Here is a 12,500-nt window from a genome sequence, read left to right on the forward strand (position 1 = left end):
AATTTAGTGTTTCATTCTTCCCAGTGGAAATTAAGATCATGGCTACTGTGCCTTTCCGTTTTTGTCATAATTCTTTACAATGATGCTGCCAAAAATATACAGCTGGAAGCACCTCTGGAGACACACTCCCTATCAAAACAACAACATTACCACAACCTATGGGCCTTACCTGAAATAAATAGAAGGAGCTTTCACTGACGATGGAAATGTCTTTAGAGGATATAAATCTAGATTAAAAGCTGTTACCAGTTTTGTGAACTTTTCAGGCCAAAGGACCATTTCTAGAGCCTAATGAGTGAAAAAATATGTGAAAACAAAATGTAACAGCTGTCTCTTTCCCCCTCCTTCCCACACATATATACAGACACACTCTCACATACCCTTATTTTTCAAGCATCCATTAACTTACTGCTTTTTCCAACTTCCCTGCAACACTGCAAATAAATTCCCCATTGGCTGCCATGATACCATTGCTTTTTGAACTGCTCCATTTATTAAGAGTGCGACAACTTGACAATGAATTTCTCATGAAAAGTAGACTTTGTTTTACTTTGCTTTGCTTATTCCACTTTTCAGGCTCTGAGTGTACACAAGTTGATGTATAGAACTTAGTTTTCAACACCCATATTTTTCTGTAGCATGTACCACCATGGAGCTGTATTCCTGACTTTTGAGCACTACTGTATAAAATAAAAATAATTAACTTTAATGCCTGACATTTTGTGCTCATCAGCACTTGTGCTTGCAAATGTTACAATTTTCATTTGCATCACAAAGCACATAGTTTGGTAGTTAGACATCTACGGCTATTTTTATTACATTAAAAACTACATTAAAAGCACATTATTAAGATTGCAAAATCAAGCACTCCAAAGTTAGGAAATACCAAATTTAAGGGTGTCTGGGAATCTTAATTTGAACCTCTTGTGCATAAGTATGATGATAGTCATTAATGACATGAGCACATACTATTTGTTCCATAGGATCCCTGCCTTTGTGGATGGGTGGTGTTTATTCAGTACAGTAGAACCTCAGAGTTATGAACACCTCAGGAATGGAGGTTGTTCGTACCTCTGAAATGTTCATAATGCTCAACAAAATGTTATGGTTGTTCTTTCACAAGTTTACAACTGAACATTGACTTAATACAGCTTTGAAACTTTACTGTGCAGAAGAAAAATGCAGCTTTTAACAATCTTAATTTAAATGAAACAAGCACAGAAACAGTTTCCTTACCTTCTCAAACCTTTTTTTTAATCTTTCCCTTTATTTTTTAATAGTTTGCATTTAACACAGTACTGTACTGTATTTGCCCTCCCTCCCCCATTTTTATTTCTTTGCTGCTGCTTGATTATGTACTTCCAGTTCCAAATGAGGTGTGTGGTTGACTGGTCAGTTTGTAACTCTGGTGTTCATAACTCTGAGGTTTTACTGTATTTTTCCTTCTCATTGTTCAATGTAAGGTCCTTATTTACTGCACACTATTTAAACCCCGCTCTAAAGACAGAATTATGAATTTGCTCAGAGGTTTTCTATGGTGCTTATACTAAAGTGCTGAGTGATTCACAAACATTAATGAATTTATTTTCATAACATCATGCTTATCAGATGAGCAGGTGGAATTATCCCCATTTTACACCTTGGGAACTGAGATGGGGCAATGTCAGATAACCTTAATAATTGGCAGTGCTAACCACCCCATTTGTAATTATCATCTTTTAAGATTTGTATTATGGCAGCACTTAAAGGCCCTGATCAGGATTGGGTCACCATTTTGTTTGGTGCTGTCCCACTACAAAAGCAGATCTAGTCCCTGCCAACAACAGCACAATATGCTAAAGGGACTGCAACCCAGATGCTAGTTGTGTGCCTCTAGCCAATTTTTAAATATTTAAAAATGGAATGGGAAGCAAGGAACATTGAGGGGAGGTGTTGAGGGGGCATGGAGTGGATGATGCAAGGGGCCAGAGGGTGAGAAGGAAACTGCAGGGGCTGAGGGACCTGGAGGGGAGGTAAGGAAGGAATCACAGGCAGGCATGTGTGGATGGGACCTCTAAAGAAGGGACTTTTTTAGGAGTCATAGGGTGTGGAGCTGGAGTACAGGGGATAAGCAGGAAGATAAATGTGAGCAAATTTAGAAAAACTGAGCAGGAGGATAGGGCTACCTTTTATCACTTATTTTAAAAATAAAACCCAAGGGTGAAGCTGTGGATGTGGTATACCTAGACTTTAGTCAGGCATTTGATATGGTCTCGCATGATATTCTTATCGATAAACTAGGCAAATACAATTTAGATGGGGCTACTATAAGGTGGATGCATAACTGGCTGGATAACCGTACTCACAGAGTTGTTATTAATGGTTCCCAATCCTGCTGGAAAGGCATAACGAGTGGGGTACCGCAGGGGTCTGTTTTGGGACCGGCTCTGTTCAATATCTTCATCAACGACTTAGCATAGAAAGTAAGCTTATTAAGTTTGCGGATGATACCAAACTGGGAGGGATTGCAACTGCTTTGGAGGACAGGGTCATAATTCAAAATGATCTGGACAAATTGGAGAAATGGTCTGAGTTAAACAGGATGAAGTTTAACAAAGACAAATGCAAAGTGCTCCACTTAGGAAGAAAAAATCAGTTTCACACATACAGAATGGGAAGAGACTGTCTAGGAAGGAGTACGGCAGAAAGAGATCTGGGGGTTATAGTGGACCACAAGCTAAATATGAGTCAACAGTGTGATGCTGTTGCAAAAAAAGCAAACATGATTCTGGGATGTATTAACAGGTGTGTTGTGAGCAAGACACGAGAAGTCATTCTTCCGCTCTACTCTGCTCTGATTAGGCCTCAGCTGGAGTATTGTGTCCAGTTCTGGGCACCGCATTTCAAAAAAGATGTGGAGAAATTGGAAAGGGTCCAGAGAAGAGCTAGAAGACTGATTAAAGGTCTTGAGAACATGACCTATGAAGTAAGGCTGAAAGAATTGGGTTTGTTTAGTTTGGAAAAGAGAAAACTGAGAGGGGACATGATAGCAGTTTTCAGGTATTTAAAAGGGTGTCATAAGGAGGAGGGAGAAAATTTGTTCACCTTAGCCTCTAAGGATAGAACAAGAAGCAATGGGTTTAAACTGCAGCAAGGGAGGTCTAGGTTGGACATTAGGAAAAAGTTCCTAACTGTCAGGGTAGTTAAACACTGGAATAAATTGCCTAGGGAGGTTGTGGAATCTCCATCTCTGGAGATATTTAAGAGTAGGTTAGATAAAGGTCTATCAGGGATGGTCTAGACAGTATTTGGTCCTGCCATGCGGGCAGGGGACTGGACTCGATGACCTCTTGAGGTCCCTTCCAGTCCTAGAATCTGTGAATAAAAGGCGCGCCTCTGCCTTCACGAGGCCAGCCAGAACTCCTGGAAGGACGCCACGAAGGCCGCATCCTCCAACAAACTGTTATTGAAGTGCCAATAGGCCAGCAGAAAGAGGCAGTCACGGTGGCAAGATGATGATCTGAAAATGGGGCCGGCCGAATGTTGGAGGAGTGAGCCCATGAAAGTTGAAAACGTGACAAGTAGATGCGGTCCAATCTGGAGTGGTGCGACTGATGGGCCACCACCCGGACAAAAATGAACATCGAGCTGTTGTCTAGGTGGTGGTCGTGCCAGACATCCACCAGGGAGTGATGTTTGACGATCTCCTGGAGGACGTCCACAGTGGCTGGGCACTGCTCGGTCCCCGAGCGGTCCCGCTCCTCAAGGGTGGTGTTAAAGTCCCCGCCCAGGACCAGGCACTCAAGAGGATCCAAGGAGCCAAGGAAGGCGGACGCCTGCTGATAGAAATGCAACCGCTCCGGGCCATGCGGACCCGGAGGTGCAGCAGGCGGCCTGGCACAGCCTCGGCAACCCCCAGCACCTGGGGCCGTAGGTTGGGCGAGAACAGGGTTGCCACTCCAGCCATATGAACTGTGAGGTGGCTAAAATAGACCCTGTCCCCCCACTCCAAAATATTTAATAAATTTCAATAGGTATTCTATTGTTTAACAGTGCGATTAAAACTGTGATTAATTTTTTTAATCACGATAAATTTTTTTGAGTTAACTGCGATTAATTGACAACCCTAATTTATACATAAGCAGACTTTTCTGTATCATTTGATTGCACTTTTGGTGGTATTACCACAATTTAGTTTGGGACTGTTGCTGTCTAGAATTCTATTGCTCTATGAAACAGCCACTTAGACCCCAGTTCTGTCTCTTGAATTCTTTGTGCATGAATTTCCCTCTACCATTCAGCACCTGGAAGTGGTGGAAGAGCCACTTCTGCAAAAACAATCACCCACCTGGATAGCCCTTCACTGGGTCAGGTGTCTGGGAGGTGATGGGTTGGGAAGATATATGCACTACGTGCATTATTCTCCTGTCTTACCCCACCTCACCCCAGCTTGGTGGGGAATCCACTGAAAAGTTAATGTATCTACAGTCTGTATTCATGTTTCAATGGAGCCCCTGAGCACTGTAGTCCTCTCCTCCACTGGAAGAGAGGCCTAACGAAAGGTGAACAGAGGAGGCTTTGGCAACATGGCTGCAAGAAGCAGGGAGAGTAGATTCCAGTGCAAATCCAGAAGCATAGGTCCTCCATGAGGGAAACCTTTACCTCCTGTGGATTTTCCTATGTGGTGCAAAGTGCAGAACGTGGCCCAAAAGATTAGTATTTACAGACTATTTTTGTCTAAATCTAAATTCCCTGCCCAGTCCAAATGACAGGACTGAGCACTGGAGAATTCTATGAGGGGTAGAGGGAGTAGGAGTCTTTCTCTCTAGGTCCCTCCACAGCCTTAACTCCTGCTTAGAAGCCTGGGATAGGCTTCATATGGCCCTAGTGCCCTCCACAGGAAAGACCAGAGAATCTCTGTAAAGTGGTTCTTCCCCGTCCCAACTTCTGCTCATCCTAGAGCATCAGGGACACTGCCAAGTCTGGAATATGGAATGCACAAGTTTTAGAAGGGGAAAAGAGGGATTGTGGTACTTGTGGAATCACATTATCTCCACTGCAAGAGAGCTTGACACATGGTGGCGGGAGTGTGCAAGATTTGTCACTTAACATATATACTATTAAGTTTTTCAAATGGCAGTTAAATATAATTTTTTAAAATGCTTAAAATCATTTATCAGACTTAAATCATCTCTCACACAAATTTACTCCCTCCGTATCATGCTTCAATGAAATTTGCTTCACTAAAGAACAATCATTTTTACTGTCTACAAATGTATGGACTGCCACAAGCTGTTTTGTTAATCCTACAAAAGTGAATTAACTCTTATTCAGAATTAGTCACCAGCCTGTTCATAGATTTCCACTGAGACAGGAGATTCTCAGCTGAAATGGTGAGGAAACACCCAAATGGATTTGAAATATCCATGTGAATCCAACAGAGTGAGCAGATGGGAGAAAACTGACTTCAATCCTTCGCAATGAGTGAGTGATCTATGAAAAAGAAAAAACAGTTTCTGCCAACTCCTGGTGAGCTCCAGGACTGTTCTTTTCCTTTTGCATGGTTTATACCAGGAGTCGGCAACCTTTCAGAAGTGCTGTGCCGAGTCTTCATTTATTTACTCTAATTTAAGGTTTCGCGTGCCAGTAATACATTTTAACGTTTTTAGAAGGTCTCTTTCTATACGTCTATAATATATAACTAAACTATTGTGGTATGTAAAATAAATAAGTTTTTTTAAAATGTTTTAAGAAGCTTCATTTAAAATTAAATTAAAATGCAGAGCCCCCCGGATGGCGGTCAGGACCCGGACAGTGTGAGTGCCACTGAAAATCAGCTCACGTGCCGCCTTCGGCACCCGTGCCATAGGTTGCCTACCCCTGGTTTATACAAAGGAAGGCCAGATACCAAAACACATGAACAAAGGTACAATACGACCATTAAAGGGAATGCAAAGAACCAAACGGGGGTAGGACTGGTTTTAGGTACATGCTCACTGGTGTCATACGTTTCAAAATATGCAGTAGAATATTGCTAAGATAATCTTTCCTGTTTTGATTAATTTCTTTCTGTACCATCTAGTCTTTTTCTAATGAGATCCTACCATTGTACATAGCAAAATGCATTTCAAAGACTAGAAAAGACCAGTGACATGTTGAATATATATAATTAGCTTTGTTCCTCTGCCTGTGTTGCTCACAAACATTATACTTTCCTGGTGAAGTTTTGCAGACCCAATAAAATTTCTACATTAAGAGTCCAGTAGGAATCATTAAAAACTGTATTATTCCAGCTTTCATGTAAGTACAGAACAAGCCTTTACATCTTCAGAAAAGATACTGGCAGCTTTGAAAAAACATAAGAGCATGTGACTGGTCCAGAGATAGGTTTGAGTTAAGTTAAAAAAGAACAGATCATTATGATGCAAACCCCAGATAAATATAAAGCTCTGCTAGGTCCCAGTTGAATCTCTTGTATGAGTAAAGCTTTTCAGAATTGACTCTTTACTATCTAAGTCCGCTTGTGCTTTTTCAATAGTTTTACTTTGCTGTTCAGACCTCACTGCCAGTTTACATTTTAATGCAGTTTCATGCAAAGGCTCCTTGAAGCAGAAAGACATTTAGGCTTGGCATCTCAGTCAGGATTTTGATAGCTAATGTTAATTTAACCCAGTGAGGAAAGCTATACAGACAGAATGCAGTCTGCTGTGCATGCTATAAAAGGGATTTTGTGATCATTAAGTTGCCACTGGGAAAGCAGTCTGTGGTTTTATTGTCTCTAGTGTTGCCGGGTTGATTGGTCGTTTTGTTTGTTTCCTCTCTCTCGATATTGTTACTCATTTCCTTGCCTTTTGGTGACCTGTAATTTTGTATGAAGCAATAGACTTATAGCAGTGGCCATAGCCAGACTTTTCCAAGGACAGCCATTATGGCAAAGTTTTGCAAATGGGTCTCATTCCTGATCAGCTGCATAATTGCTATTCCAGCTCTACTAGTTCAGGCTTAAATCGTTCCAGAAAACTGCTAGTTATCTTGAGATTCTTCAGTGGGAGACCATCACACTATTCACTTAATAGTTTCCTTTCATTCCATTCAAATATTTAATTTTGGCTTTGTCTAAGAGGATTATTCTTTTACCTTCTCATATATAGTTAATTTACTAAATATATTTTAATAAGCACTTTCCAACCTCACTTCAGTTCTAGTCTTGAATATGGATTCCAAAGGTGAAAAAGATGGATAAGAATTTGCACTAATTATCATTTGATCTAAGGAGCTAAAAGAGTTTTATCAATTGTAGATAATTAATTACGTCTCAAACCTTCCATCTGAGGTAGATAAATCTATAGGATAGGGAACTGGGTAATCTGAGCTCTATTCCCAGTTTTGTCACAGGTTTGCTGGGTGGCTTTTGACACATCATTTAACTTTCCCACAATTCAGAGTAATTAGGGCAAGGTCACACTGAATATCAATAGCATAGCTGAGAATGTAGATAGTCTGATGCCCAGTCCAGAGTTTTGTAGACTGTAGAGCTTGCCTGCTTTCTTGCCTATATATCTTTTCTTATGGGTTTCTTATTTTCTTATGGGCTTTATTATTTGTTTTATTATAATAGGTTTATAGGTTTATATTAGAGTATTTTTGGCTGTAATCCAGGGTACACGCAGGCCATATCCTGTATGTTGAGCTAAGGCAAAGTTCGCGTACATATGTTTGGGACTTTCCACTTAGATAGGGGGTGATGAGCTAAAGCATAAAGTCCATATATGGTTGCAACCTTTAACATAGATAGATAAAGGATGCATTGAAGCAGGAGGGTATGGGGGCTATCTAAGTTCATATCCTCTTTAAACTTAACAGGTACACTACAACTTGGAAAGAACCAAAATAACTGATTAGGACAGAAATAACAGATGTTAGAATGAGCTAATGTCATTAATATGTATGTATATGTCATCCATACGTACAAAGATAGCAGGCTATGGAGTAAGTGTGACCTAATATTTTGTGGGTAAAGAAACTAATTTTGGACATAAAAGGAGGGCTCAAGTGCTCAGGCTCCATAAGAGGGGTGACCCACTTGTCCCACTGGGACAAGAACCTTATTATCTTCTGATCAGATTAATTGGCAAGCCTATAATCCATATTATCCAAATTAATAATATTAACCTCTTAAAATCAGACAACAGTTCTAACAGATGGACCATGGTCCATCCCAGATTAATTCTGAAATGCAAATGCACAATGCTGGTTTTTACCCAACCTTCATGTCCTCTACATGCAATTTTATCATGCAAACTATCTATGCTTATGGCCACCTTTGCATGGAGTCTGACTTATGGGAGTAATCCCATTGAAAACAATGGGTTTACTCATGTGAGAAAGGGTTGCCATTAGTTCTGAATTATTAACTCAGTTAATTATCACTGAGTATTTATAAAACACCATAAATATACATGATATTCCACAAAATAAGACCTGGCTCTTGCTCTGAAAAGTTTACAGTCTAACACAAACAAGACACAATTCATCTAAACAGCAATTTAAATAAGGGGGAGGACATAATCTATGGTGAGGAAGAATTTATGCAAGAGATGGGTGCTGAGGAGGGATTTTAAATAAAAAAGAAGGTGGACAAGAAGTGGGAGGGAGACTGTTCCAAGCCCAAGAGGCAGCATGAAAGAAGGAACAGTTTGGGAGTGAGAGAAAGAAGTAAAGGGAACAGGGAGAAAGAAAGGTTAGGGAAGAGCATATTGCATAAGAGGGAATGAACAGGAAATGTAGGTGTGGGTGATACCTAGTGATAGTGTGTAATTCATAGGGTGACCAGACGTCTCGATTTTATCGGGACTGTCCCGATATTTGCTTCTTTGTCCCACGACGTCGGGACAATGGACAAACAAGAAACTTTGCCCTCCTGAAGGGACTCTCGCCACCCCCACCCCTGCCCTGGCTCTGCCCCCTTCTTCCCCCATTGGCTCCATCCCCAAATCCCCGCCCTGGCCCCACCTCTTCCCCAACCACGCGGCATTCCTCCTCCCTCCCAGGCTTGCAGGTGCATGGCGGCGCAAGCCGGGAGGGAGGGGGTGGTGGCGGTGCCTGGATCCTGGAGCTGGTGAGTCAGCTCCGACACCCAGGCACCGGGCGGGCAAAGGGGGGCTGGCAAGGGAGGGAGGGAGATGGGGGGGGCTCAGCTCTGAGCCCCCCACCGCGCCAGAGGGCTCCTGCCTGGCCCCCGGGCCACTATACATGAGGGCCCGGGGCCAGGAGCGCAGCGCAGAGGCTGCTCCAGCCCTGCAGCCCGTAGGGCAGCGCCATGGGTCCGGGCAGGGGCTGGGTGGGCAGCGCGGGGGCGGGGGCCGAATCCCCACTGCTGCCGAGGAGCCCCGTGCCTCTCCCTCCCACTCGCGGTTGCAGCTCCGTCCCGGCGGGACCCGCCCTGTGGCCCGCCCCGGGCACATGCGGCGCACGTCCCGCCACCGGCGGGGAGCCCCGCGCCTCTCCCGCTCTGCTGCGCTCCAGCGGCTCCTTCCCAGCGGGAGGGAGACTAGGCGCGGAGGACACGCGCCGCATGTGCCTGGGGTGGCAGGAGGCGCGTCCCGCTGGGAAGAAGCCCCTGCCCGCTCCGCGCTGCCCCCGCCCGGACCCACCGCGTGCCGCATGTGGCCGGGCCAGGAGGCTCCACGGGGGCAGCACACGTAGCCAGGGCCTGCTAATGCCCCCGGCCCCTTTGAAACTCTTTTTTTTTTTTGCTCCGCCCTTTTTATTTTTCTTTTTGCTCTGCCTCTCCCCCCGTGTCCCGATATTTTATATCTCTGATCTGTCACCCTAGTAATTCAACATAAAGGAAATAAAGGAAGGGAACTGAAAATGCAGCCCAACCCCTTGGTTCGTTCTTTTTCTCCTCTGAGTGTTCTTTGGCTAAAAGGGTCTAAATACAGCATGGAGCTGATGCACTTGTTTGTATAGAGGATGTTGCCAGGTCAGAAAGAGCTATGGCTAATATCTTATTAGCCTATTCAGAGGATGTTTTCAGCTCAGTTGTTTTTGAAGCTCAATAAGTTGATTCATAATACACTGTTCTCTGCCTTCCTTCCAGGTCACAGTCTCAGTTCAGCAAAGGTGTCTCGTGCACAGACGTTTCCCAGCTGCACCTCAGAGCCGGGCGAGGAGCACCAGCAGTCCCTGTCGCTGTCTAGCAGCTATGGATTCAGCTACAGTTCAGCCCTCATCCAATGATACACACACAACAGATGACCAGAGAGACAATCGAGCCTGGAACCTGCCAGCAGGGTCAGGAAGCCACTTGCACCCTCAGAATCCATGAAAGACAAATTATAATGAAAACTGAGGCCTACCAGCTCCAGTCTGGTCACAGTGAAGATTAAAAACTGCAGTGCAACTTCCCTGAGGCACAGGCTAAGTCTTTTATTTATTTAATTTTTATTTTCTTTGGTCCATATGTAAAAACAACCAGACAGATTTTCAGGTGTAAGAAAGCAATTGAATCCAATGAAACCCTGTTGGTGTGAAGCAGAGGTTTCTGCTTCATGGGACACAACCTGTTCTGGGGTGGAAATGTGATGACACACTCAACGTTAGACTTGTCACCCAACACTATGGTCAAGTTTTGCCCATCTCCATTACTACCTTTTTTATATCCAAGTGACTGCCCATTGGTTCCAGTTGGTACTGGAAAAGTGTTGTCCATTAAACAGTATAGTGACTGTAGATGTTATCCTTAGAAATAAGCAAAGCTGCAGTTACAAAAAGGAGTGAACACCTTTTTTAATCAGGCTCCCATAGCTACCATGTTTAATTAAACATATATATTGGGAGTAGCAAGATAATGGTTAGTAACATCTTGGGAAATAGAATTTGGTGCATTAAAAGTAATATTACTACCTAGTATAGCTCTCATTTTAAAAGCCTCCGGCCAATTTCTGCCTATGAATGCCAATCAGAGCTGTACATAAATATCTAAAGGGCAGAATCTGGCTCTTAGAACTGTGAAGTCTTCACATCTGCAAAATATCTAAACAGGACTGTCTACTGTTATGACAAGTATATATTTAAAAAAAAGAGAGAGGAAACTGTTCTTCAAACAAAGGAATCCGGGCTGAATTCTTGAAAGGCAATCTCCTATTCTACCTTATGAGCTAGATTCTCTGCTAGTGTCTAGCAGCCTAGCTCTATTCTTGTGCTTCTAGTCATTGTTACTTTGATTTTTTTCAGTTTCTTTCCCAGATTTCTGTTTTAGCCACATAGTGTGTTGTGTATGATTGTGGAGCAGTTAACCACTTAACTTGGAAAGACATGGAACAATTCTAAACTCGGCCTTTCCGTGCTTGAAAGGCATTTAAAAAAAAATGCTGCTAAGTTTGTTTAGAATCATTAAGGGATAATGTGGAAGGCACAAATGTGGGTCTGGAGAATGAGTTTGAGCTGTCCTGAATATTTAATTTTTCAAAAGGGTCATCAATTATTTATGTGATGCTCTGAAATGCTGGAAATTGGGGGAACAAAAATCTGCTTGCTGTGTATTGTGTGAGCCAACCGTACAGTCCATTCTCTTTATGGATTGTTTGCCGCGATTACCAGAGGAATTCTTGTCGTTAGTTGTCAGGACTGGCAGAAGAAGCATAACAAGGAAAAGAGCAGTTGATTCTTTTTCCAATTACATGAACAGTTTTATCTATGGTAATTTAACTGAAAAAATGTGTGTTTTTTTTTATAAAAAGGTACAAAAGAAATGTCTGCTTTGACTAAATATGTATTGATACAGTATGTTTGACTTTTCTCCAAACATTCTATAGGCTAACAGATTGCAAGCTTATACACCTCAGTGAACAGCTGCTGAATGAAAAGGTTTGTGATTTGTTTGTTACAGAGTGCAGCTGATTCATTTAATCAAGGTTATTCTTTTCTTTCTTTGCCTTTCTCTTCCCAATCCTTATTGGGGCCCCTCCCCCCACCACATTCACAAATAGAACAGCCCCTTGTATAGCATATTCCGACGGGCTAACACCACAATGGAAATACGCTATCCCACATTGTCAGCAAATTGCACCCAGGATACTGCACCCATCAATAAAGCTTCATCTACACTTTTCATTTTTTTTTTTTTTTTTAAATCAGGTTGATAGTTTGCCTGTGGGAAAATATTTCCGTTTGTAAAAGTTACATGCAAATTTTGATACAAGGGGCCAGATCCTCAGCTGGTCTAATTTGATGTAAATCCATTGTTCAAAGGAGCTATGCCAGATTTACATCACTTGACGATCTGGCCTAATATGTTTACTTCTTTGTAACTGCAAATGCTGCAGCTTTCCCACAATGAGAGAGAAAATGTGTGTGTTTAATTTCCTTCATATTCCTTGGTCTAAATGCTCTCATGTGTTTTGTGACCTCAGATTCAGATTCTCATTCATTGTGTCCCTCAGTGATGCCAATGGTGGTCACTTCATATTTATACATACTTCATGGTACAAAAACCAGGGAACTGGCAGGGTGAAAAG

General features: G+C 42.6%; 1 protein-coding gene across 2 annotated transcripts in view; it reads left to right on the top strand.

The window, feature by feature from the left end:
* DOK6 (docking protein 6) overlaps positions 1 to 12,071 on the top strand; it is a 413,373-nt gene extending 401,302 nt beyond the window's left edge. The window contains exon 9 of one of the 2 annotated variants that reach the window (XM_054019382.1): positions 10,082 to 12,071. In XM_054019382.1, the coding sequence (XP_053875357.1) occupies positions 10,082 to 10,309 (228 nt within the window). In that variant the 3' untranslated portion in view covers positions 10,310 to 12,071. The remainder of the gene's footprint in view (positions 1 to 10,081) is intronic. The other variant, XM_054019381.1, reaches the window with a different exon arrangement.
* The last annotated feature ends 429 nt before the right edge of the window (positions 12,072 to 12,500 follow it).

Source organism: Malaclemys terrapin, chromosome 2, assembly GCF_027887155.1.
Source record: "Malaclemys terrapin pileata isolate rMalTer1 chromosome 2, rMalTer1.hap1, whole genome shotgun sequence".
Lineage (NCBI taxonomy): Eukaryota > Metazoa > Chordata > Testudines > Emydidae > Malaclemys > Malaclemys terrapin.